At 54.5% G+C, this 26,840-nt stretch overlaps 1 protein-coding gene across 4 annotated transcripts in view; it reads right to left on the bottom strand.

The window, feature by feature from the left end:
* TNS1 (tensin 1) overlaps window positions 1-26,840 on the bottom strand; it is a gene marked incomplete at both ends in the record, with an annotated part of 220,739 nt that overhangs the window by 10,000 nt on the left and 183,899 nt on the right. Inside the window, 7 exons of one of the 4 annotated variants that reach the window (XM_080688952.1) lie at window positions 2,439-3,517; window positions 6,220-6,418; window positions 15,443-15,481; window positions 15,994-16,017; window positions 16,833-16,925; window positions 21,231-21,306; window positions 22,097-22,293. In XM_080688952.1, the coding sequence (XP_080545078.1) occupies window positions 2,439-3,517; window positions 6,220-6,418; window positions 15,443-15,481; window positions 15,994-16,017; window positions 16,833-16,925; window positions 21,231-21,306; window positions 22,097-22,293 (1,707 nt within the window). The remainder of the gene's footprint in view (window positions 1-2,438; window positions 3,518-6,219; window positions 6,419-15,442; window positions 15,482-15,993; window positions 16,018-16,832; window positions 16,926-21,230; window positions 21,307-22,096; window positions 22,294-26,840) is intronic. The other 3 variants (XM_080688953.1, XM_080688955.1, XM_080688954.1) reach the window with 3 other exon arrangements.

The raw sequence follows: 26,840 nt of genomic DNA, 5'->3' as shown, positions 1-26,840 counted from the left end.
ATATTCTATGAATATTTTTTCATAGAATATTATGAAAGAATATTCATAGAATACTATATTCTGGAAGGAAATCAGAAAAGACTGAGTCCAACTGCATAATTTTACAAATAAGAAGACAGGTTGGGAGGGGAAGTGACCTGCACGGGTGGGTCCCTGGGAGGTGGACAGTAAGAAGGCCCTTCCAGGTAGGGATCAGGACATGTACACCTCACTCTCCCTTCATCTTTTTCCCCTTTAATTAACACATCATAATTGTACATGTTTATGGGGTGCGGTTGATATTTCATGCATGTAGACAGTGTGCACTGGTCAAAGAAGAATAATTAGCATTTCCATCTCATTATCATTTCTGTATGTTTGGGGCCTCTGAGTTTCTTGTCTTCTAGTTCTTTATAAAACAAATATATAATAGGTTGTTGTGAGCCAGTTAACCCATGCCCTAGACGCTAGAACTTATTCTTCCTGTGTTCCTTCATCTTTTGGCACCAAAAAAAAAAAAAAAAGAAAGAAAAGAAAGAAAAAGAAAGGAGGTGGGGAGCCAGGTATGGGGTATTGTGGCTCATGCTTGTAATCCCGGTACTCAGGAGGCTGAGACAGGAAGATTTCAGGTTCAAGGACAGCCTAAGGAAGCAGGGAGACACTCATCAATTTAGCAAGACACTTTTAAAGAAAAAAAAATTTAACAGGGCTGGGGATGTAGCTCAGAGGTAGAATGACAACAGCCCTCGGTTCAATCCCCAGTACCACAAAAAAAAAAAAAAAAAAAAAAAAAAAAGGAGGTGGAAAGGATGAAGAAAAGGAAAAAGGAATATTCCAATAGCACAATTCTCCTTTCTTGTCTCCATGGAGACCGGAGCAGAGGGACCCTGTGCTAAGAATGTCGTGGAGTTAGGATCAGACCAGGAGACAGGGCTGCAACTGCAATGCTTAGTCGATTTCCACTGTGGCTTGTGCTCCCTGGATGCTGGGATCTGTCTCTGGAGGGGAGGGAAGGAGGCCAGCTCCCTTCCATGCAGCTGTGCACCAAAGGCCTCTGGGCTAGGTGGCCCGGCCGTGGAAGTGCTGCAGGCCGCCCGTGTCTGTTCTGAAGTCCTAGGCCCAGGGCTGCCTTGGGCTGTTTAATGAGCTGTCAGAGGCGGCTGCAGTCCCATGTGCCTTCCTGTGTTGGCTCTGAAGACTATTTTAAGCAAGGAAGATGGTGGGAAACAGGAAGCGTCCCAACTATTAGAAGTTCTGCATCCTTCAAGGAGAGGGGCTGGGAACCAGATGTCCCCAGTGGGCGGCAGGAAGCCTGGCTTGGCAGGCACAGGGCAAGACCTGGGAATGACACTGTCTGGGCCCCATCTCTGGCTGCCTGGAGTATTGTGACTCTGCCTTGAACCCTCAGGACCCAAGGGCCACCCTGTACACAGCCAGGTTCAAGGTGTGGTTGGGAAGCTGCCTCTCACCTGTAACCCTGACCTTTGAGTGTAGATAGTAAGGTATCTGAGAGGAGACAAAGATGCCAAGTCTTGGGGATGAATGAAGAATTCAATGTGCAAGCCTGGTGGCCTTCCCCGGCAGGTGTGCACATTGTAGAATGCTGAGTATACATTGTAGAGTATAGTGTGCAGAAACTACACTCTGATCAAAATATCCAGCCCTCGTTCTTGGCCCATATTGCACCTGGCTGCCAGACCTGCTATTACCAAAGTGGGCCCGGTGGGGCTGGCCAAAGGAATGGAGGTCCAGGCTTAGAAGGCATGTTTTCAAAGTTATCCCAAATCACAATAGCCCTCAAGACATGGACACATGATAAAGACAACCCCAATGATGAGCTGGAGGTTACTGGGGCCTGGATCGGAAGCTTAGCTCTGACACTTATTAACTATATGATGCTAGACAAAGGCCAGAACCGCTGTAAGCTTCAGTTTGCTCCTGGGTAAGAGCAGAGCAATAGCATCGCTTTACCAGGAGCCATGAGTGTTAGATGAAAAGGTCCTCAGCTCAGAGGCTGACATGTAGCATGTGCTCACCCTTGGCCACGATGGCACTGGAAATCACGACAAAAATATCACCCATCATCATCATCATCATCATCATTTTGGTAATGAGGACTAAACCCAGGGGAATTCTACCCTAGCCCTTTTTATTTTTTATTTTGAAACAGGGTCTCACTAAGTTGCTGAGGCCAGTCCCGTCTCAGCCTCCCACGTACTAGGATTACAGGTGTGTGCCACCGTGCCCATTTCCATTCATTATTATTGATCACCCTCACATCGTGGGCATCCTCGTGACAGCACCCACCATCACAGCCACATTTTGAGGACACCTCCAGCTCCTATTGCACAGATAAGAACACAGACCCAGGCGTCAGTGACTCGCCCGAGGCTGTCACTGAGGGATGGTCAGAGCAGAGACCAGGGACGGCAGCAGGAGATGGAAGGAGGGTGGCCCACCTGGCATGGAGTACTTGGAGAAGTCGGGCAGAGTATGGGAGAAGGAGACAGTGCTGCCGCCCCCGGGACTGGACATGCCGCTGGCAACCGGCGAGGAGGACACTTTTCCGTTGATGGTGGCATAGTTGGGGAGGCTGCCCGCCCGGTCTCCCACAGACATCCTGCGCTTCTCTGGCAAGGCCGGTGTTGGGCTCCCTTGCCGGAAGGCTGCTGAATCCGGTGAGGGCGAGGCGGTGGGGCTGCTCAGGCCCGGGTAGTAGGCAGGGGAGACAGGGAAGGAGGGTGTCGAAGGAGCCTGGTATCCGGAAGCGCTGCTCTGCCGGGATAGCGTGGGTCTCCGGTCCTCGGGGGTGGAGCAGCCACCATAAGCCATGTGCCGGTCCAAGCTGGGGCTGCCAGGAACCGCAGATCCAGCCCCTCCCAGGTGCCGGCCCAGACTGGGGCTTCCAGGGCTGGCTACTGCGTTGCCATGGAGACCAGAGGCCAGGTTGCCTTGGTGGGCCAAGGCTGGGGCTTGGTGCCGGCCCAGGCTGGGGCTTCCTGGAGTGGTGGCCACACTGCCATGGCCTGGAACGTGGTGGGGGCCAGCTAGGTGCCGGCCCAGGCTGGGGCTCCCAGGAGTGGTTGCTGCGCTGCTCTGGTGGCTGGAAACTGTGCTGCCATGGAAACCAGGGCCTGGCGGACCCATGACCTGTCGGTGGCTCAAGCCGGGACTACCAGGGGCAGCCATGCTGGGGTTGATGGCCCGCCTGCCAAAGCCCGGACTAGGTGGAGTGTTGGTGCCCACTGTCCTGTGGCGGGCCTGAGGGCTCCCGGGGACTGTGTGGACGCCAGCCACGCTGAACTGAGACCGGGCCTGGCTTTCTGGAGAGGAGTTGAATTGCTGAAGTGAGTAGTCGGGGCTGCTATAGCTGCTGCCCACGGTTGGGAGAGGAGAAGAGCTCTGGTAACTTCTCTGGGCCACGGGGCTGGGCTGCCCCAAGCTGCCGGAGCGGAAGCCAGAATCCAACAAGGGCTGGGTAGGTGTCCGGGGACCCTGGTCACTGCTCTCCCCTGATGGGAAACTCCCCACGGAAGTGCTAGAGAGAGAGATGGAAGATTGAAAGGTCAGAAGATGGCATTTAATGGAGGGTGGACTTCCAGGGAGTGCCCAGCTTCCTTCCAACCACTAATGGGAGCGATAATAGCCCCGCTCCCAGTGTGACAGTGTCAGGGCTTTTAAACATGACCTTATGGAAATATCAGAAGCAGCAGCCAAAGGTCAGAGAGGCTAAACAGTAAGCTCAGGACCACACGGCGCATCAAAGCCCAGCGTTCCAACTCAGCTGCATCTGATCCAATGCCCACATTTATGCCTCTGGATCATGTCGTCTCCCGAGCCATAAGTCAAAGCAAAACAGCTGTCAAAGCTAAAGGTGGCTCTCCTGCTGCTTCCTTCTGCACACTGGAGGGGGAGTCAAGTCACCTGACTCCTGCTCCTGCTAGGGCCCATCTTGACTCAGTTTCCCCAGGTGCGCTATCACCATCCTTCAACACTGAGAGTGCTAGAATTTTACTCCTAGGTGGCTCAAAAAATGCTAAGAAATGGAATCACGAGAAAACTTTCAAATTAGGGGATTTCAGCTCATGATAAGTTCTGCGTTCTAGCAATCTCATCTGGCCACTAATGGAGCAAGCTGCCTGAATGGTAATGAGGTGCCCATCACCGGGCACATTTAAGCAGAGGCTGAAAGACCTACTGGCCTGAACGCTGTGGGGGGAATATTCTCCACAAGGAGGTTAGAGTAGATCAGCTCAGAGATCGCTCCCAATTCTAAGACTCTGATAACAAATTCAGTTCGCAGAGATCTATAGCTGAGGGAATAGGGAATAGCCACTGGTAAAGGCTCCACTGTGAGGTAAACTGCGGCCCCACGTGGGGTGGCGTGGAAGCCTGCACAGTGGCTGGTTGGGAAGTTCTCAGTTAAAGTTTTCCATGTGGAAAACAAGAAGTTGTATTAGGTGGCTCGGATTCCTTCCAGGACCAAACCTCCACCCAGGTGTGACGTGGCAGGAGAGTCAAAGGTTGACGAGGACCTGGGTAAGTGGCCCGGGAGGGAGGGGGCAGGCCTTCTGGGCAGCAGAGTCCCCAGGCAGGAAAGGGACCCGACACAGCCCAGAGGTCAAACCCACACCATGGTGGGCGGGAGGGAGTGTCTGAGGGGCCTGCAGCTCCTCGAACGGTGGGACAGCTTGGGTCCCCGGGTGATGGGTCTTCGTGGGGCTGTCTTAGGGTGATCAAGGACCAAGAAAAGGAGGTCAGAGGCCAGGCCAGAACAGAACACCACTTCCTGGTAGGGAAATAACTGGATTCTGAGGAACAGGAGATAGAGCAGGAGTCACCAGGCTGAGCGGGGTGGAGGTCAAGGATGCTAAAATAGAATTCTGTAAGATTAATCCCAAAGGATAAACACTAGCTTCCGGAGTCCCCTCAAGAGCCAACACAACAGCAGGAGGAATGAGGGTGGGAGGCAGGACTTCTTCCGAAGTTCCCAGGGGCAAATTAGGAAATACTTTTTCTTTAAACAGGGAACACCCCGCTGCCCTTCCCGGGCCAGACCTCCTGAGCCTCAGCCCCATCAAGTGCTGGGGACCGGGCAAGGCAGGCCAGGTTAAGGGTACATGCTTAGCTCCGGGTCTCAGAATTCTTAGCCTGTGGCTGCTCACCCAGCCCCACCTCTGAGCTGGGAGGGGGCTCAGAGCCAGCCGAGGTAGGCAGCAAACAGGGCCCCTGGGCATGCTGGTGGACATGTGAAGAGGGAGGGAGCCGGGGGCCTGCAGGGTCCCTGGCTAGGTGGGGGAGTGGGGTGGGGAAGCCAAGCAGCTTCTCACTGCACCCAAACATGGGCCTGTCCATCTGCCTAGCCTTTCACCAGGGACTGACCATCCTCCCTTGCCTGACTCCGGGCTTTCCTGTCCATTGGACGCAGTCAGACAGATGGATGCCAGCTGTCCACCCAGCAAGATGGTCCTCACTCATAGGCTGTGTGCCTGCAGCCCCACACCCAACACAGCACACCCCAGGCCTCTGTCTCTGCTGCCCTTCACCCTTCTACATCCTTCTCAATCGCCCACAAATAGCTCCAGCCCTCAGGAACCCTCTCTGCTTCCCTAGCCAGAAATAATGGCCCCTTGCTTTGAGTTCCAAGCACTTTGCTTCTCTCTCTGTGCTGGGCACCTCTGGCTGTCCTCCAGGGAAGGATGCACACTGCAGCACAGGCCCAGGAAGAAGACAGAGGTGCAGGCTCTAGGGCACACCTCAATCTGAAGCCTGCTTCTGCTATTGCTTAGCCGCAGGAACTTTAGCAAGCAACTTTACATTTGTGCCCGTTTCCTCTTCTGAAAAGTGGGGATAATGACAGGCTTTACCACATAGGGGAGTTGTGAAGATTGAATACCCACACAAAGCACTGGGCCTAGTGCCCAGTACCTAGGAAGTGCTCACTATATACTAGTCCGTGCTCCTGTTGGGGGAAAGACTTGGCCTCATTCACCTTGGTACATTTCATTTCTTCCAGCACCGTTTGCACGAGTGGCATTGGGTGCAGCCTGGGACCCAGAGCTCACTGGTCCCTGGGCCCCTCAGGGATGCTCTCTTGAAGCGCCAGGTTGCAGGGGTTTACGAGGTGCAGCCATCTGGCTGTGAGTTCAGCATGTCCACACCCTAGGCAGATCCAAGAGGCCTCGCGGTCCTGCCCCAGGCCTGGGATCCCCTCTGCGCATGTTCTCCCCCCTGGCTCACCTGTCCGCGCTGAGGATGGGACTGCTGGTGGAGAGAGGGCTGGGGGACACAAAAGAGCCGCCCAGGGTCCCGTTCCTTAGGGGCGTCTCATGGCCATAGACCTGGGCAGCTGGGGCGCTGAAGCTCTTGGGCTCAGCATCGTGAGACCGGGGCCCAGCCACCGCCGTCCGTGCCACGGACTCCACATAGCTCCGGGGCTCTGAAAGGGACAAGGGGACAAGGAATGAACACAGGTTCCCCAGGCTGCCTTGCAGACCCCACCCAACCTGCCAGGGAACACAGCCCCCCAGAGACCAGCCAGGAGAAAGAGGGCACTTGTCCTGGGGCTCCCATCTGCCCCAACCCACCCAGCCCCAAGGCAAACTTTAACCAGGTTCTAGTTCTAGAAGCTTCCCAGAACTGGATCCTGGGCTCTGCCTCTGCACATAGCCATCAGAGACTCTTCCTGCCCAGTCCCCATGCCCTTCCAGGCTGGCCAGGCACCACTGACCTGGGGTTCTGGTGACACAGAGCTCGGCCCGGCCTGGCCATACCTTGAGTCAGTGCCAGGGTCCCCACACCAGAAATAATCTAGCCTGCCTAGCAACTGACCTGTGCCTGTGAGTCACGCCCAGAGCCGGCCAGTGTAGGCTCACCAGGCCCTTCTGTGCCAAGACACACCCGGCCCTCCCTGCCCCACGCACCCTGCATTCCTCCAAAAGCTGACGCCAGAAAGCACATTCCCAGGAGGGGCTAGACAGCAAGAAGGGCCACTTCAGGCCCTTCTCTAGCACTGGGCAGCTCGTAGAGGACATTTCTGCACACTGTCCCTAGCTGATAGTCAGAACAGCCTATGAAAAGGAGGGAGAGGGAGAGCCACAAAGGCCATTTTACAGATGAGCCCTGGAGAGCGAAGTCACTAGAGGCACCGTGGGTCAGGCCGCCTGACTCTCGGACCAGTGCTCATCTGACTCTCCACGGCTTCTGAGGCCAGCCCCCAAGCTAGCTCAGGGACAGGATCCGAAATGTTTAATGTTTCTGCAAATTTGTCACCATGCCTGTCTCACCAAGGAGGGACAAGGCCCAAGCACAGACACACACACACACACACACACACACACACACACACACACACACAGCTACATAGAGGGCTTCCACTGAAACCAGCCATAGATGCTGAAAAGTCTGAGCAAGCCCCACCCCCCGGGGGGGGGGGGAGGCCCTTGAAGCCCTCACGGGCAGGACTATGAAGGTCACTGGGAAGGAGCTGTGTCCCTCGCCCAGGGCCCTCACTGGTGCGAGGACTGGGATCGAGGTAACTAAAAATGAAAACTCCCTCCCCTGAGCCCAAAGAAAACCTCAGCCAGGCGCGATGTGGCACACACTTGTAATCCTGGTCCTTGGGAGGCTGAGACGGGGGGATCACAGGTTCAAGGGCAACCTTAGCAAGTTAGCAAGACCCTATTTCAAAAAAAAAAAAAAACTGGAGCTGAGCGTGGTGCCACGTACCTATAATCCCAGTACTTGGGAGCCTGAGACAGGAAGATCACAGGTTCGAGGCTAGCCTAGCAATATAGCAAGACTAACCTCAGCAAGCTAGCAAGAGCCTGTTTCAACATAAAAAAATAAAAGGGGGGACGAGGGATGTAGTTCAAAGACAGAATGACCCTGGGTTCAATTCTCACTACAAAAAAAAAAATGATGAAGAAGAAGAAGGAGGAGGAGAAAGAAGTAAGGACTGGGGTGTAATCTGGAGGTAGAATGTCCCGAGGTTCAATTCCCAGGACCAAAAGAAAAGAAAAAATAGAAAACCTCACTCGCTCGCTGAAGAATGTTTCGGGGTGTCCTAAGACTTTTCTCTGTAGGAGCACAGCCTCCTTCTGGAACAGCCCCAAGCCCCCATCCTATACCCAGGCCTCCCTGGACACACCGAGAGGATGGTCCAGGCAAGGACCTTGGCAGAGGGCGTCCTGGACTCCTGTGGTGGGGTGCGGCAGTGCAAAGGAGCAGCTGCGGAACAGTCTGTTCCAGGTACTAGGTGCAGGGTGCCACAGGACAAGTGTTCTGGGCACCCAGTGCTGGAATCCAGCTGTGGGCAGAGCTGACAAGGCCTCCCTCAGGCATCCCAGGCCACCACCCACCTCACAGAAGCCCCAGGCCAAGGTCACATCGAAGGCTCTCCTAGAGCTGGAGCAGCCACAGAGGGTCCCACCCAGGGCTGCTGTACTTTTCTTGGTAACGAACCTAGTAATAAATATCTTAAGTGTGGTGGGTCACACATTTCTTTTTTCTTTTTTTGTGGTACTGGGGTTTCTGGAAGCCCTACCTCCGGGCTACACTCCCACGGGCTACACTCCCAGACCTATTTTTTTTTTAACTTTTTTATGTGGAAACAGGGTCTCTTAAGCCAGCGAAGCTGGCTCCGAACCAGCACGATCCTCCTGTCTCCACCTCCCAAGCGCGGGGATTACAAGCGTGAGCCACCACGCCCGGCTTAGGGTCACACATTTCTGTTGCAATGACTCGCTCTGCCATCTGAGCGTGAAAGCACGTGTAGCCAAACGGTAAATGACTGGGCATGGCTGTGTTGCCATCAAACTTTCTTTACAAAATTAGTCAGCAGGTGAGACCTCACCAACCACCAGAATTTGCTGCCTCCTGGTCTAACCCATGTCCTCTCAGCCAAAGAGATGGAGCAGGCTGCCCAAACAGAAGACACAGCTGGTCAGAGGTCAAGCACAACAGCAACCCAGTCTCCACACTCAGGATGCCAGTTCTGGGCAGCCTAGAATGGGCCCAGAGGCTCCTGAGAACACGTAGAGATGGCTGCTAACCAGCATGCCAGTCTGTAAGCACACAGCGCTCTGTAACGATTAAAATAGCTAACAAGTTAGGCATGGTCACACACACTCGTAATCCTAGTACTTGGGAGGCTGAGACAGGAGGATCACAGGTTTCCAGCCAGCCTCAGCTACTCAGTAAGGCCTTCTATAATTTATTGAGACTCTGTTTCAAAATAAAGAATAAAAAAATAGGGCCAGAGGTATAGCTCAGAGGTAGAATGCCTCTCTCTGGGTTTAATCTCCAGTGCCTTAAAAATAATCCCCAGTACCTAAAAAAAAATCATGTGGGAAAAGTATAATTTGGAAAATCCAGTCACACAGTGAGCAGGTGGCAGGGCCAGCCTAGGAAGCCAGGGAGATTGGCCCAGAGCCTGGCCTTACCCACTGCACAGGCAGCCATCTATAATCAGAGAGCTGATGGCTTCAGTGTAGCTTTGGTCTTGGGGGCTGGCTCCTTGCCCTGGGCTAGTAACTTAGAGCAGCAGAAGGGACCATCAGAAATGTGAAGGAGACCCATGCCACAGCCTCCCCTCCCTCCCGCCTCTATGTGTGTCAAATTCAAAGACACAGAACCCTCAACCTCCAGCTCCATCCAGGCAGAGGATCCTAGAAAGATCTAAGACATTCACATCTGTTTCTCTCATTCCCTGGAGTTCCAGCTGCATCGCACACTGATGGTACTGGAGGTTGCGCCCTTCTCTGACCCACTTTTCTCTCCTCACCAACTCTCTTACCCACATCCACATCCCCAGGGGCCTGCTTTTCACCTACTGACCTCCCCAGGCCTTCTCACCCTATGGCTGCAGGTGGCTTTGGCCTTTGGCCAGCAGGAGGGACTGACAGGAGATGGGAGGGAAGGGGCAGGGGCTACATCTCTCTTCCCAGGACAACATCTCCACTTAAGGCTGTCGCCTCCCTCCAGGCCTCTTCTGGTTCCTTCAAATCCAGGGTGGGGATGCTCCCTACTCCTGCCAGGGAGCAAGCAGGTGCTTACATTTCTCATTGCTTTGCACAGACACTTTTCTTTTTTTCTTTTTCTTTTTTTTTTTTTAAGTATGAGGAGCTGAATCCACTGAATCCAGGGATGTTCTACCCCTAAGCTAAACCCTCAGTCCTCTTTATTTTGTAACAGGGTCTCATTAAGTTATCCTGCCCCGGCCTTGAACCTGAAACCCTCCTATCTCAGCCTCTCTGGTACTGGGGTTATAGGACTGCAGAATCACGCCTTGCTTCCCAGACCTTTTAATAGTCCATTAACTCCTTGGTTACCCCCACTGGAATGAGCCAAAAGCTTTCTGCCAACACCTTGACCTGTACATTGGGTAAGCAAGTCCCATTACCTTACTCTCCCCCCTTACTTTTTATTTTATTTGGGGAGGGTACTAGGGACTGAACGCAGGGACATTCTACCTCTGGGCTATACCACAAGCCCTTTTTATTTTTTTGCTTAGGGTCTCACTAAGTGGCTAAGAATCTTGCCACATTGCTGAGGCTGGCCTCAAACTGGTGCTTCTTTGTTTCAGCTTCCCAAGTACTGGAATCACAGACATGCACCACCACACCTGTCCCTACCTGCCCCTTTAGTGAAGGCCCAGAGGTCAGAACAGACCACACCTGGGCCCCTGGGTGCTGATCCCACGTGACCTGCCTGCCATCAGAGGAGGCTGAGACCCTACTGCTTGCTCCCAGGCTCACTCACGGAGGTGGACGTTTGCATTGATGGCTGGTGGGACGGGACGTTAGAAATCCTGACCTACACAAACCCCAAGCTAGCCACGTTCTTGAGGCATCAGTCCCTCGGGTTTCCAGGACTAAGAGTCTCAACAGGGAGAGAATGGCTCACCCGGGGAGAAGCAGAAAACCACCACGATGGCAGAAAACAGCCTTGGGGCACCAGGCGGCCAGCGGAGCCACGCCATTCAGGGTCCTGCCTGCTGTCCGCACCTTGCTCCCATCTCTGCTTTTCCCCATTCCGTCCTCTTCCTAGGTCACCCACCCCTCCTGCCCCCAGGCCCAAGTCAGGGATGGGGATGGACGAAGCCCTTTCTCGCCATCTCTACTCTTCGTGGCTTCAGAGAGGAAGTTACCTAAGTTCCTGAGTTCACCTCCAGACCTGTTTAAAGCCAGCCCCAGGGGCCAAGCGTCAGTCTCTCAACCCAGATTCCTGTACCCAAAACGCTTGCTTTTCTCTTTCTCGGCTTCTTGTGGCTTCCCCTTCTCTCACTAGAGACTTTCTGGGGCTCAGTTTCCTCGTCTGTGAAATAAGAATGAGAAGACCCACCTGCTCCTCTTGGCTGGAGTGATGAAAGTTCCTCCTACTTCTCTCTGGCAAATTTCTAGCTGGGTGCGGTGTTTAGAACCGGCCCACCCTGGCCCGGTCCCCCAGCCCATCCACCCCACCTTCCCTGCTTTCCTCCTCTCCTCCAATCACAGAGCAGTTGCACCCACAGGCAATGGACCTGGCAAGGGCGGGAAAGGTGGGGTCAGGGAGGGTGCTGCATGTGGAACATTCCAGAAGCCCAAGGCATCCCGAGAGGCTACCGGTGGCTGAGAGAGCAGCTGGTAGCCCAAAAGGGAGTCAGCCCCGGGGCAGCGGCAGCTCTTCCTCTGCACCCTTGAAGGCAGTTTCTATCTCTCCCAAAAAATTCTGGCTGGAGAGAAGGGGCTTGTCCACCACCCAGCCTAAGTAAGATAAAGACACTCGGGGTTGGGAGTGTAGCTCAGTGGCAGAGCACGAACCCATGGGGTTGGGGGAGGAGGTAAGACATGAAATGGTGAGAAAGAAGAGAGAAACCTCTGAGTCCCAAGTCTAAGAACTCAAAAGTTGGAATTTCACATCACTTTGGGCCACACACACTTGCCCTGAGCCCCCACAACACCCCTTGCTCCCCGGGCCTCACTCGTCCTGACAGCCCCAGTGCCCAGCGTGCATGCTGGCTCATCATAGGCGCTTAATAAAGCTGCATCGCATGCATAGCCCCGTCCTGAAATCCCAGATGCCACAAGAGGTCCATCAACCAGGATTCAGAGGAGGAAGAATCCCCAGAGAGGCCATTCCTAGTCCAGCTTCTTCCTTCATGGCAGATCTGTCCACACCGAATCCCCCGGACAAACAGCCTACCCTACTACAAACAGCAGAACGCACTCCAGATCCTAGCTACAGTGGGCCTTCTTCCTCGCCTGCAGCCTCATGGGAAAGGGCGCTGGGTCCCACCCAGGAAAGTCACTGTGTGGCTGTTCAAGCACCCTTGGGCCCAACGTGGTCACGTGGAGAGGGTCAGCCTCTTCCTGCTGGCCTGGCCTGGGCTCTTGGTCATGCCCCTGGCTGACCAGGTGGGCCCGAGTGAGTCACCTAGCCACCCTTGTCAGGAAAATGGGGTCCCACCACCTTCCTCTCAGCACTCCTGTGATTACCAAACAAGACAAGGTGATAGCAACCCCCTGCATCCTGACTCCTGTCTGTTTCACCTCACTCCACACCACACACACCTTTATTCTATATCCCAGCCTCATTGACTTTGCAATTCCTAGAAAAAGCATGCTGCTAATTCCTTCTTCCAGGTCTTTGCACAGCCACAGACATGCTATTCCTTCTCACCCCTGGGCCTTTGCACAAGCCATTTTCCTCTATGACTCTCCTATCTGAGCTTCACCTAGTTAATGTCACTTACCCTGCATCTTACTTCTGCAGCCTAGGGCATGTTCTCTGCACAAGGTCTCACAAAGCTATATCCCCTCCCTCCAAAGCAATGAACACATCCTCCTGGGTGATCATTTAATTCTAGTTCCCGTTCATGCATATATTCCATGAGATTAAGAGCCACGGTCATACTGCCATCATAATATCTCAGAGCCTGGCACAATGCCTGGCACACAAAAAATTTACTGAATTGATGAATAAAGGAATGTGTGAATAAACTTAGCATAGTGACTTGAACAGAGCAAATATCTCCCAAATCTCCCCCACTCCCGCCCAGCTGAATAATTCCACCACTGATCATTTTCCCTCACAAGCCTCTTTTTCTGAATTTCCCATCAAAATATCAGCAGGGAAATCAAGCAGAACCTCCAAGGGTCAGCAAAGAATGTGACCCAGTCTGACCCTGGAGGTGGTGCCTGAGTCGGGAAATATGGAGCTGGTGGCCTTCCCGCCCACTCCCCAGGCAGCAATTCCATTTCCCACACAGGAATCCCAGGCACTGTGCCTGGAGGCAGGGAAAGTGTGGAAATGCCTGGAGACCCATGACTCCAGTGCGGTTCTGTATCTGCCAACCCACTGGGACCAGGGGCGGGTCCCCCGACCCCACCCAAAATAACACCAACCCCAGCTCTTTATCCACAGCTGCACTGATGCCTCGGAAGCGTCCCTCCAAACTCTGTGCCTCTGGGACAGGTGGAGAGTTGGGGGACTCGAGGTCTTGTAAGCTGAGAGTCACTGTGTGCCAACTTAGCAGGTTTGGACTCTGTCAAACCGGATCCTCTGAAGTCACCCCAAAGTGAAAGACACAACCAGTGGGGCCCATCAGCTATCAGCTGTGGAGCCACCTCCTCCTGGGACCTTCTCCCAAGGTGTTCAGAGCTCACTTGAACCAGGAATGGTGGTGCACGCTTGTGACCCCAGTACTTGGGAGGCTGAGACAGGAGGATCGCAACTTCAAAACCACCCTAGGCAATAGAGCAGGCTCTCGGCAGCCTCGTGAGAGCCTGTATAAAACTGGGCTGGACATGTAGCTTGGTGGTAGGATGTCTCTGGGTTCAATCCCAGTACCAAAAGCAAAGGAGCCCACTGTGTGCTTGGGTCAGCCAGAGCCTGCTGAGCACTGAGGCTCTAAAGCCTAGCTTCGCCGCACCGGCACCATCCAGAGCCATGAGTGGCCAAGCCTGGGTGAAGCCCTTTCCCAGGTCCGAGGCTGGACAGCAGCCGGAGGGGCAGCTCCAAGGACAAGAAGCGCGGCCCTCAGCTGCGGCTCCTGAATTCTGGGATCCCTCGCAGATGGCTGCCTTGTTCTGCAACTCCCATGCAGTCCTGGTCACCCGGCCCCAGGCCGCTTAGGAACGGGAAGCTCCAAACACCTCAGCTGGTGCTTCGGGTTTGGGGCCATGCCCACTTCGGGGTGGGAAATCAAGGAGAGATGCATGCAAAGGCAAGCGGCCTTCGAAAGCCACCGGGGTCCTTAGAAACACAGCCACCCCTTCATTTCACCACTGTGCTGAGACCTCACTTGAGTTCTGTCCCAGTGAGTTAAAGGCCTCTCACTGGGTTCTGTCCCTGCTGGCTCGCCCCGCACACAATGCAAGGGCTCCTCCAAATCCAGGGCAAAACTGGGACCACAGCCTTGTTAACTCCTTGAAGCTGCTTCTCAGATGATGTGCAGGGGCGTGCTGGGGCACTTTTGAAGGGGGAGAGTCCATGGCTCTCCTGAAATCCCCAAAGATGCCACAAAGACAGACTTCCAACTTTCTGTGTTGACAGGAAACCAGGCAGAAGCTCCCAGAGGCAAATCGTGGATCCATGACAGTGTCCCTGAGGGAGGGGCGATCATATCTTCCAGGGACCCTCCCTCCCTCCCTCCCTCCCTTTCTTCCTTCTTCTTCTTCTTTTTTTGGTATTGGGGATGGAACTTGGTAGTATTCTACCTCTGAGCTACATTCCCAGCCCACTTTTTGTTTTTAACAGGGTCTCACTAGGTTGATGAGAGTCTCACTACTCGCTAAGGCTGTCCTCGAACCTGCGATCCTCCTGTTTCAGCCTCTCAAGTACTGGGTTACAGACGAACACCAGCACACCTCCAGCTTCCTTCCTTCTCTGAGTAGTACTAAGGATTGAACTAGTAGTACCAGGGGCATTGCACCTCCGACCTACGCCCTCCAGTCCTGCTTTATTTATTTATTTTATTTTATTTTGAAACAGTCTCACTGAGCTCCCATGCACTGGCCTCAACCCTCCTGAGTGCTGAGATTGCAGACGGGCAGGGTGAGTGCTGCTGGCATCCAGCAAGAGGAAGTCAAAGATGCGGCTGACACCCAGTACACACAGCAGCCCCAGGAGGACCGGTCTGGTCTACTGCTGAGGTGACCCTGCTCCGACAGGCCCTGGCCATGGAGTTCCGCCCCTCCTGCCTCCCTCTGGGGCTGCAAGAGGCTGTTTTTATCAACACGGTGGCTCCGCCCTGGCGCCTGGACGCTGGCTGTGCCTGAATTGGTGCCCAGTGGCCCCGCGCTCCGGGCAGCATTCAGGTGGCGCCCAGGGGGATAGTTCATTGTCAGGGGGCGGGGACAGGAAGGCTGCGCGCCTGGTCACTTGAGAGCAGGTAAGAGGAGAGCTGCCCCAGCCAGCCTGGTCAAGCTCTGCGTGAACGGCCATTCCCGCACCCGGAGGATGGCCACAAACCTGCACTTACCTTCCGGAAGCTTAATCACCTCCTGCCCCCCATCTTCCTCTGAGGGAGGAGGAGAAGGAGACGAGGAAGGAGAGGCAGGAAAGGGGCAGGTGACGAAGATGAGAGCAAGAGCCAAGGAGAGAGAGGGAGGGAGGGAAGGAGGGAGGAAGGGCGGGGGGAGAGAGAGAGAGAGAGAGAGAGAGAGAGGTCAGTTAACAGGGATTATTTCTGGAGAAAGACTTTGCTGAGAAAAGGGAGGCAGGAATGCTGAGGCCAGGAAAGAGGCAGGCTCCACAGAAGAGCCCCAAGGGTGGGGGGGCCAAGGTCCACCGTGCAGGACCCCAGCGCCCAGGGTGTGATGTGAGACAGGGCTCTCAGGAGCCCGCCCTCTTGCTGCCCCCGCCAGGCCTAGAGAAGCAGCATGCCTGCGGGTGACAGGCAGCCCCGGCCCCTCGGCCTCCCTGGTGGCTCAGTGTCCCTGGCCATGCTGGTCAGGAGTGTCCTCCTGAGTGGGAGAGGCTGTGCCCTGGCCGTGTCCGGGTGGGTCACAATGCATGCCAGTGCCCTCCTACCTGGTCGGATCAGTCTTCTGGTGACTAAAGAGAAAAGGTAGAGTTGACTCCAAGAGCCCCAGTTCAGGCCTAAAACCAGAGTCTAGGAGCGGTTTTCCAGGCTCAGCCTACTCCAAACTCCAAATTGCCTTTAAGAGCCCACAGCCCCACCGTCTCCCTCCCTGCAGGAAGGAGAGGAGCCGGGAAATGGGAAGAGGAGGTAGGGGGTGCGAACCCAGGCGCCATCTACCTCGAGGACAGCCTTCCCCAGACCAGCCCAGGGCTCTGCCCACTATTTCCACGACAGGCTATTTGACCCCGGGGAGGTCCCCAGACCAGACAGTCCCCAGAGCTCACTCTGGTCATCAGCAGCAGGGCAAATACGGCCAGTATCGGGCATATAGGCAAGGGGACTGCAAGGGCGCCAGGGCCTCGGCCTGGCAGGGGAGACCAGCAGAGCCTGGTGGCTGCTGCCAGGTCACGAGTTTCTCAGGCAGGGTGCTGGGAGCCCAAAGTGGCTGACCAGGAAACACCGGAATGCCAGGGATCTGGTCTCCAGGAGGCTCAGAGCGGAGGCCAGCAGGCTGCAGGTAGGGCACAGGCACGCACACACCTGAACACAGGGGGCTGGAGGACCCAGGCTTCCAGTAGAGAACTGACAGGCTCTGAGGAAACTGAGGCCAGGGCTCCAAATCCCTGAGTCCCAGGAGGCATCAACAGGCAGAGGGAGGTGTCATCCCAACTCCTGCACAAAGCCCCCAGAACCTCCACCCCAGGAGCCTTCCAATTACAGACGCCCTGCCCAGGGCACCGGTCCGCCTCCCCTGGCCTCCCACGCCACCTCCCTTCCAGCCACTCACCGCCTGTGGGGTGTAACAGGATGTCCGCGGGGTTGTGGGGCTTCAGGCCCAGAGCAGACAGGGGTGTCTTGGCCAGGCCTGGAGGGGAGCGCACTGTGCCAAAAGAAGAGGGGAAACACTGGGAGTGAGGGGTGGGGGAGGACCGGCCACAGTGAGGGCGTGTGTTGGCAACGGCTGGCTGGGCACCTATGGAGCCATCCAAAGTCCCCGCTGCAATAGCTCTGGGCCCTTCCCTCCCTCTGTGTTTTTCTCTTTTCAGCAGTTTAAAGGACAAAGGGAAAGAATCAGGAAATGCCACCCTTGTCCTGGCCCTGGCCTCAACCTTGAGAGAATCACGTCTACCCCCGGGCCCATGGCTTCTTGCTGCAATCCCCTTTTCTTATTGCCATGCCTTTCAATGAACACTCAGGCTTCTCCAGCTGCTTCTGCCTTGCTCTAGGATATCCTCTCCCTTCCCTCTTCCTCTCTTTTTCTCCAACAACCTTCTCAACACATATAAACACACGTACGTACACACGTGCACATGCAGTCTTTCTAAACCATGCTCATAGGTGGGCTTAGAGAAGAACAAACAAAGAATGGCGCCTCGAGATGACACGTCCTAAAGAGGGAGGAGGAGGTCACAGGCTGGAGTGCTGAGACTCAGGCCAGTCCTCTGCCACACATGTCCCTTAAAAAAAATCTCTTTACGAGAGCCCCTGGGTGTGGTGCTACACGCCTGTAATTCCAGTGCTTGGGGGGCTGACACAGGAGGATAGCAGATTTGTGGCCAGCCTCAGCAACTTGGTGAGGCTCTCCAAAACTTAGTGAGACTCTGTTTCAAAATAAAAAAATAAAATAGGGCTGGGGGTATAGCACAGAGATAGGATGCGCCTGGGTTCCATCCCAAGTGACACGTACACACAAAGAGAGAGACCCTGCCAGTGCGGGGCTCTGTGCCCCCAAACCTTGGTGCTCTGGGGGAAAGAGAGGCTGCTATCCTCAGCCAAGAGCTCTGGCTTCCTGTGCAAAGCCAGGCTCCTCCCAAGCCGCCCATCTGGGTTACAAGTGTCACATAACACACAAGGTCAGAAAGGGCTGCTGGCTTTTGCCCATCAGCCAAGGACTCTGAGCTGAGCTGCGGGCAGTATTATGCCCAGTCACGAGATGTCTCGATGACAGCTGCCATGTCTCCTAACACACCTCTGATGAGAACTAAAGAAATAAGCTCTGTGTCTCCTGTCAAGATATGGGAGCCTGCAGAGCCCCTAAGGATGCTCCCTGTTTGCCCAATGGACTCAACAGACTAGTTGTGGATCCCAAATGCCTAGGACACAAACACAGCTCTAGGATCCTCCCTGGCCCTCCAGGTTCCCCAAAAGAAAGAGACTTTTTGGAAATGAGAAAACAGCGAATAGTAGTGCATGCCTGTAATCCCAGTACTTGGGAGGCTGAGACAGGAGGATTTCAGGTTCATGGCCAGCCTCAGCAACTTAGTGAGGCCTTCCGCCACTTAGTGAGACCCTGTTTCAAAATAGAAATTAAGCCAGGGGTGGTGGCGCACGCTTGTAATCCCTGCGCTTGGGAGGCTGAGACAGGAGGATCGCACAGGTTCAAAGTCAGCCTCTGCTACGTAGTGAGGCTCTCAACAACTTAGTGAGACCCTATTTCCAAATAAAATATAAAATAGGTCTGAAAGTATAGCCCGGAGGTATAAAAGCCCCTGGACTCTACCCCCAATACCACAAAAAAAAAAAAAAAATGAGCCGGGCGTGGTGGCGCACGCTTGTAATCCCCGCGCTTGGGTGGCTGAGACAGGAGGATCGCACAGGTTCGAAGCCAGCCTCAGCTACTTAGTGAGGCTCTCAGCAACTTAGTGAGACCCTATTTCCAAATAAAATATAAAATAGGTCTGGGAGTATAGCCCGGAGGTAGAAAAGCCCCTGGGTTCCACCCCCAGTACCACAAAAAAATTAAAATAAAAAATAAAAAATAAAATAAGGTTGGGGGTGTGACTCAGAGGTAGAATACTCCTGGGTTCAATTTTTTGAAAAAAGTAGTTTCTCAAAGCAGGCAAACAAGCACAACTTATTTGTGTGTGCGCAGGACAAGAAGACTTGACAGAGATCCAGGTGGGTGGCCACCTCTGACTCCAACCTCACCCTGTCCTTAGATGTCCAGAAAATAAAAGAGAGGACAGTATGCACACACACACACTTCCCGGGCCCGGGTGAGTCCAGTCTTTTCCTCCCTTTCTTTACACACACTCTCTCTCTCTCTCTCTCTCTCTCTCTCTCTCTCTCTCTCTCTCTGTCGCCACACTCCCTGCTGGCTAACATGGTATCCTGCTCATAGACATTTTTCAAGCACTTATGTTTGTTAAATAAATGTACACTTGAATGGTTTGATTCTGAAAGAAGAGACCCAGCCTCTGAGACTACTGCTCAGGGGAGAGTTGTGAGTCAACCCCAGCCCAGCAGTACTACAGAGGTGCAGGGAGACCCAGGAGAGAAGGTGAAGGAACTGGAGGGCCCTCCCCCTTGGTTTCCTACTCCCTCTCCTCCAGCACCCCCAGGCCCAGGCAATGTGGCCCTCTGCCGAGGCAGCTTTGTGGGTGGCACTAGGACCAGGCAGTCTTCTGCTTCCTGAGAGAAAAATTCCTGCCATTTCTCCGCCTTCCATCCTCTCTCCCTAACCCTGTGCATTCATGAAACCTCTGACTTAATCTTGTCCTCAGGGGACCCATGGTGGCCAAGGGGAGGGAGAGGAAAAGGCAAAACCCAGTCTAGTGCCCTGATGGCTTTCATCCCTGATGGGGTATCCGACCCTTGGCTGTTTGGACCTGAAGCTAAGAGAAGCAGTTATGAAGGTGAAGGGAGATGCCACCAAGTCCCAGAAGGCTGCAGAGCTGGCTCTTGAGTAGACTGATCTAGGTCCAATATGGCAGCCAAGAGCCCTCGTGGCTTCTGGGTACTTGCCGTTAGCTAATCTAAACTGAGTACAGTCACTGCAAAATACATGCTAGCATTGATTGTGTAAAAAGAATGCAAAATATCTCATTTTTACACTAATGAAGTATTTTTAATACTTTAATACTAAATTTTTCAAACTGGATTTAGATAAAGCATATTACTAAAAATAATAACACTGGTATCTTTTTTATCTTTTAAAATATAGCTGGGCATGGTGGTACATGTGTGTAATCCCATCATTTGGGAGGCTGAGACAGGAGGATCACAGTTCACAGCCAGCCTCAGCTACTTAGTGAGGCCCTCCACAATTTACTGAGACCCTGTTTCAAAATTAAAACTTTTTTTAAAAAATAGATCTGGGGATGTAGCTCGGAGGTAGAATGCCCTTGGGTTCAATCCCCAGTACCACAAAAAATATTATAAAATATCTCAGCATTTTATATTGGTCATATATTAAAATGATATATTGATTTAATAGACATATTATTAAATTAATTTCACCAGGGTCCTGTCATGGTTATCAATGTGACTACTAGAAAAATCTTATTTACAAAGGTACTCACATCATGTCAAGTGGACAGACAGAACCATGGCGTCCAAGGCGGCTGGTCAGCCAGGACTTCAGCCTCCTGTGTGCCCAACATGGCAGCCAACACAAGTTGTTGACGCACAAGCCATGTGCTGTCGCCACAGGCTGCCCCTGAACGGGACAGCCAGCCCCAGGAGAGGCACTGCCGGCGCCTCCCTGGCCCACCTCTCCTCTGCCGGGAGCAAACAGGCAGCGTGGGCCAGGCTGAACCAACCCACCCTGGAGCAGCCCAGCCTCTACCTCCCCTTCCTAACAGGAACTCGGGGCTTCTCATGAGACTGAGTCCCTCTGCCATGCCGTGGCTCTGCCCATCTTTACCACAACCACCTCCTCCAGTTCAGGGCATTTTCCTATAAAAAGGCACCCTGCCATGCGCCTGGCCTCATTTGGCCTTCTCTTTGGCTGTCCTTTGGGTATCTGTCTCCCCATGGAGTAGATGGAAGGCTGCAGACCAAATGTCCCCATCCAGGGGTCAAAGGCAGATGATGGCGGCTCTGTCAACCTAAGGGACCCAGTCCTTTCTTACACAAAGCTACAGATTGCCTGAAGCGGAAGAGGCGCCTGGTGCAGGCAGAAACGGGCATCAGAAACCAGGTCGGGTCTTAAGATGGAGGATCTTTTGAATATAGAATGTAAAGACTCAAACAACCAAGAAAACTCCATAGTGTAAGAGCCCAGGGCCCCAGAGACAATCAGTCCAGGTATTAAGACTGGGGCTGCCTCACTTTCGAGACATAGGAGTGGATGGTGGGGCCTGCCCAGCTTTGCCAGCACACAGCCCCCGCCCACCAGCTACCTGCAGCCAATGAGGTAAGGGGCTGGAGGGACTGAGAGGCAGGCTTAGCAGGGAGTTCTTACCCCCACTGGGCGGTGGGCTGGTCGGGGAGGTTCCCTCCATCTCTTCGAAGGCCTCCTTGTAGCTGTGCAGATGGGGCTGCAGGAGAACAAAGGGAAGGAAAGGGGGAGCCCTGAGAAGGAGAGGCTCCCCTGCACAGGACCCAGGCCTCATGATCTCCCTAGCCCGCCTACACCACACGCAGGTAAGTCCGATGATGATCAAAGGGAGGTCGTGGGCCTTCATAGCCCCAGCAGCTCCTTGTAATTGAGAGTGTGGGAGAGTGGTTATTTGCAAGGCCATAGTGAAGCACAGGCAGAATTGGAACGATTTCAGACCAGGGGCCACAGGGCAGGGGTTGGAGGCAGGGGCCTGGGCCCTGTCAGAAGGCAAGAGAGGAAAGATGTGCAGTCTCTTTAGGAATCGAGAAAGGAACTTTTGCCAGGCGTGGTGGTGCACGCTTGTAATCCCAGTACTTGGGAGGCCGAGACAGGAGGATCACAGGTTTGAGAACAGTCTCAGCAGATATGAGACTCTCATCAACCTAGTGAGATCTGTTTATAATAGAAATAAAATAGGGCTGCAGTGTAGCTTAAAGGTAGAATGCTTCTAGGTTCAGTCTCCAGTACACACATACACACACACACACACACACACACACACACACACACACACGAAGGGAACTCCAATCTCAGTATTAATGTAATAAATGGGGGCATAAAGCTATTGGAGGAAGGAAACAGGCTCCAGATTCCACACAGGGTGAGACACAGGAGGGAGGATGCATGTGTTTACTGATAGGTCAATGCCAAAATGACCCTCAGGTTCCTGGATCACAGGGCGGGCTCCACTACCCTCTGTGGGCCCAGGATGCAGCTCAAGGACTCACCTCTTTGGGCCGCCCTCCAGGATTGAGAGCAATGGTAAGAGCCAGCTCAGGGGAGACGCACTGGACAGGGGACCGGACCCCGGGGCTACGGGGAGACGTGGCTTCGGGAGACTGGTTCTCATACTGTCCATCGCTGGCCGCCCGCCTCCGCACCGGGGCTGGGGCCTCTGCAGGCTGCCTCTCCCGAGCCTGCACCCCTGGAAGGAACGGCAGGGCACAGAGGGCAATGAGTAAAGTGTTCAGTAAATAATCCATTCCACCTAATCCCCCTGGAGAAGGCAGCGCCACTTAGCACGGGGCCAAGCCTAGTGGGCCTGCCTCCCTGAGCACCTCCCCAGCCTCCTTGGGTCCACCTCACACCCTAGGTCTGCTCTGCAGGGTGGAGGGTCTGCTTGGGTTGGGCGAGTCCTGCACTAGGAATCTCTATTCCACACAGGGTTGGGACCAAGAACACAAAGGGTTGATACAAGAAACAGATGTCAGCTCCTTCCAGCCCCCAGAGGCAGAGGGCCAGGACTTTCAGACAAGAGAGGGGAGGCGGAGGGAAGAGGGTCTCCAAGGCAACTGCATCAACCAAAGAGAAACACCAAGCCGGAGGGGAAGAGCTTTTGGAAAGGGATAAATTGCATCATCTTGCATATGGTACACCCAAGAAGAAACAAAGAAACGGCTTCTTCATGCTGGGGTCCCAGCCCCATCTGACCCCTAGGATATTTCTAGCCATCTCTAGAATTCCTCAACCTTCACCCAGTGTACCTCTGAAACCTCTTGCCAACTTCCTTTATACTGGCCCTTTAGCTACCCACACTCTCCTCTCACCCCAGTGATGGCCAAGGCTCCACCCAGCCCTCCCTGCCAAAGGGCAGGCAGAGAGAAGTCACTTCCCACCCTGCTCCAGTCTTAGCCCCACCCTCCTTCCTTCCCACTCTCTCTTCCCACAGCTGGGCCAAAGCATGGAATCCATTGCCTCACTGAACTGGTTCTCAGAATCCTAGAAAACTCACTTCCCAGGTCCCAGGAGCCAAACCCCAGCCTGAAGGATGAACCCCTAGACCTCCTTATCCTCTGGAAGATTCTCAGCCAGAATTCTCTGCCCTCGCCACCACTAGGACAGACCAAAGGCCCTGAGCCAGATGGGGCTGGGAGCCTGGATGTCCATCTGGGAGCACTGTCCACAGCACACGTGGGCACATGTGTATGTACATATGTGCACACGCACGCACACTGCTGGCCCCCAGGAATGGGCTGGTGCAGCTGGTCGGAAATCACCCTCAAGAAGGCTGAATCATCTTCCAGCACCTATAGTGGGGTCTGCACACCCTAGGCAGCCCCCAGGGACCCCATCCTGGCATAGCCACAAAGCTGCCACGAACTGCACCTGCCCGGAAGCCTTCAGGCTTGCCATGAACTTGGCTGCCAGCCTCCAAGAACAGTGGCCAACTCACTCCCACTTAGTGTGAGCTGTTTGCTCCCATGCTGCCAGGATGGGGGCTCTGTAGGGCCGTAGGACAGGCTCAGTGCACACATGTCAAGTGTAGAAGACGGCCGGGGGTGTTCCTGCTTTGGACTATTACTCAGAAGCAGCCCTGGCTGCCAGCTCAACCGAGACAGGACCTCACCCTGCACTCAGACTGCTCTGCTTCAAGCAAATAAACCCTGGACCTCAGAAGGTCTTGGGACAGAAGTCCCAACTAGAGATGCTAGGGGCATCCCCTCGGAGGATGGCGGTGAAGCCGCATTGCATCCTCTGGAGTTGCAGGTTCCCAGGCTGCAGGAGTTCCTGGCATCCACCGGCCACGCTGCTCCTTCCTGCACTGATTCCCCACCCAGTGCTGGCCTTCCGGGCAGCATGGACCAGAGCTGTTGCTGGGTTCATCTGGCAAAAACATTCCAAAGAAACAGATGTTGCCACTGGTTTTCTAATAATACCGTGACAAAGGAGGCTTACTGGAGAAAGGCTCATAGGGTTTGGACCCAAGTTCAGCCCCAAGGTTAAAGGAAACACATTAGAGCTGGCCTCGGTGCCAGGCCCACCCACCTGGCAGCCTCTTCCAGGGCAGTGCCCTTTGCCTTCTCAAGGGGTGGCCAGCTGCCCTGTTGGGGGATCTCATGACTGCCCTTGAGAAATGGGTCTGTTTCCAGTAGAGGCACAAAGTCTAATAGAGGATCTTGAAACATTCTGACCTGCCCAGAGCGGCTTCTATACCCAAGGACCACAGAGGGGACTGCCTGTGGATTTGCCATTCCCAGCGCTAGGCAGTCAGGCCCACCTTTTCAGCTCCCCATCACCACCAGACCAGTACACGGGAGTGTGATCTGACCAGAGGCAGGGGGATAGACCCACTGACCTCCAAAGAGCCAGGGAGTGGCAGGAAGACTCACATTCCACTCCCACAGGGCCAGCCCCTCCCCACGCAGAGCGCCCCGTGGCACTGGTGGCCACTCAGGGCCACTCGCTTTCCTTGAACACAGTGTCTCCCTGTTGTCCCCCTTGGCAAGCCCACAGCTGCCCTGGAGAGCCAGTTCCCTCTCTAGTCACTCTCTAGGGGAGAGGTGCCGGGCATGGCAGGGGAGAGAAGAGAGCCCCGTTGTTCCTCAGCCAAGCTGGGACCTCTGGACACAAGTTGACAGCCAGTGCCCAAGAGAGCACGCCCCTCTCCTCACATCTCAGAGACCAGCAGATGATAAAACAGGGCTGCTTCCACCACCCTTCACCCAGGACCTCCCCAGGCTCCCAACCCTGACCTCATCTCTCTCTGATTGCCTCCGGCTCATCCACACACAGGCAGAGGCAGGTGTACACTCACAGAAACACACACGCATGCACACTCACAAAGAGCCTGGGCCCAGCAAGAGGGGCAGCTGGACACTGAGCCAGTGGGGCCTGAGTGGGCCCGAGGACACTGACAGAGAGCAGAGAGCTGGGCGTGGTGACACACCCCTAGAACCCCAGTACTTGGGAGGCTAAGACAGGAGCATCACAGGTTCGAGGTGAGCCTCAGAAATTTAGCGACACCTTGTTTCATAATAAAAAATTGTAAAAGGGCTGTAGGGGTATAGCTTGGAGACAGAATATTACTGGGTTCAATCCCCAATACAAAAAAAAAGAGCAAAGAAAAGTACTTAAGAACTCTGGAAGGTTCTCTCAGCCATGCTGGGGAGTCTGGTCACCAAGAAGACTGAGAAGTGGAATGCCCTGGTGGCAAGAAAGTGGTCTGGAGGACACAGAACCCAACAATCAAAAAGTTCTGTGTTGTTCTTTAGGGCCATTTTGTGTGTGTGTGTGTGTGTGTGTGTGTGTGTGTGTGTGTGTGTGTTACTGGGGATGAAACCCAAGGGCTTTTCTACCTCCACACTACACTCCCAGACCTATTTTAAACAGGGTCTCACTAAGTAGCTGAGGCTGGCTTCGAACCTGTGCGATCCTCCTGTCTCAGCCTCCCTCCCAAGTGCTAGGATTACAAGCATGCACCACCACTCCCAGCTAAGGGCCATATCACATGCAGCTGGAGTTGGACCTCCCTTCTACTCTGTGAGGATGGGCAGCAACCCCTGCCCGAGTGCCCACACAGTCCCTGCACCTGAGGGCAGCCAGCGTGCCTGTCAACCGCTGCCCAGCCCCACTCTGCTGCCTAGGATGGTGCTGTTGGGGGAACAGCTCTCTTCCCAAGGTCCCCTAACGTGAGCTGGACTCGAGGCAATGGGTCCCCTTTACCACACTTGTAGGCTCGCACCCATACCCACACACCGTGCAATTCTCAGAGCTGAAACCCTCACACACATCACTACATGCACTTTGGCAAAATATAGCTGCCCCACCTCAAGTCACATGGACAAATGCCTCCATGTCAGGTTGCACGCAGACCCCTGCCCCCAGCCAGCACCCCACCCCACCCCACCCCACCCCACCCCACAGACCCAGCTCTTATTCTCCAGCCTTCGATTTCCAAAAGACTGGATTCCTCAGCTCCAGCGCCGGGGCTGGCTGTCCAACTGCTTGCCTTGGGCTCCGGAAGCCAGGGGGATCCAGGAGGACGGCCACCTGCCAGGCCAGGGCACCAGGAAGCCACATGGCGGCGATCACACCAGCAGCCCCAGGGCAAGCCATGCCAGCTCCCCTCGGGATAGGCCCACCACCCTGGGCCCTGCCCAAAGCCCCAGGCCCGTCTGAACACTGTTCTCCCCACCACTGGGCCGAGGAAAGGGCAGAGAGAGGAGAGAGAAAGTGGGGCAGTCTGCTAGAGCCACCTCCCAATTATCCACGAAGGGGGAGGGGGGGCCTTGAGGCCCCAGATGTTGCAACTGGGATCAATGCCCCTCCCCCCCCCCCAGACCTCAGCCTGGTCCCAGGGCTGCTCAAGGCCATGTGTCAGGCCAGCCTCAGTGCACCATCTGTCCCAGACACTGGCCTGCGGCTGAGGAGCAGGGAAAGACCAGGTGACTCCATCTGCAGGGCTAAGGTCCTAGAGGCCCATGTGTCCAAGAGGCTGGGGGACATCAGTGGACTTTATCTTAGATAAAGTAACAGGACCCTGATGAAGGGCCCCAGGCACAAAGCATGCCAAACCACTGTGCAAACCGCTCCAAGGGGGACTACCATCTCTTCATCTTTACATTGGGAAATTGAGCTCTGAATGGTTAAGAGACTATCCAAGGTCACAGAGGTGGGCCAGGATCACACCTGGGACTTCTGACCCTGGGCCAGGGCTCCTAGGATTAGATATTTGAGATGGGGTTGGAGGAA

Source organism: Muscardinus avellanarius (assembly GCF_963383645.1).
Source record: "Muscardinus avellanarius genome assembly, chromosome: 2".
Classification (NCBI taxonomy): Eukaryota; Metazoa; Chordata; class Mammalia; order Rodentia; family Gliridae; genus Muscardinus; species Muscardinus avellanarius.
The sequence above is the reverse complement of the archived record's forward strand: the minus strand, read 5'-3'. Positions and strand labels throughout refer to the sequence as shown.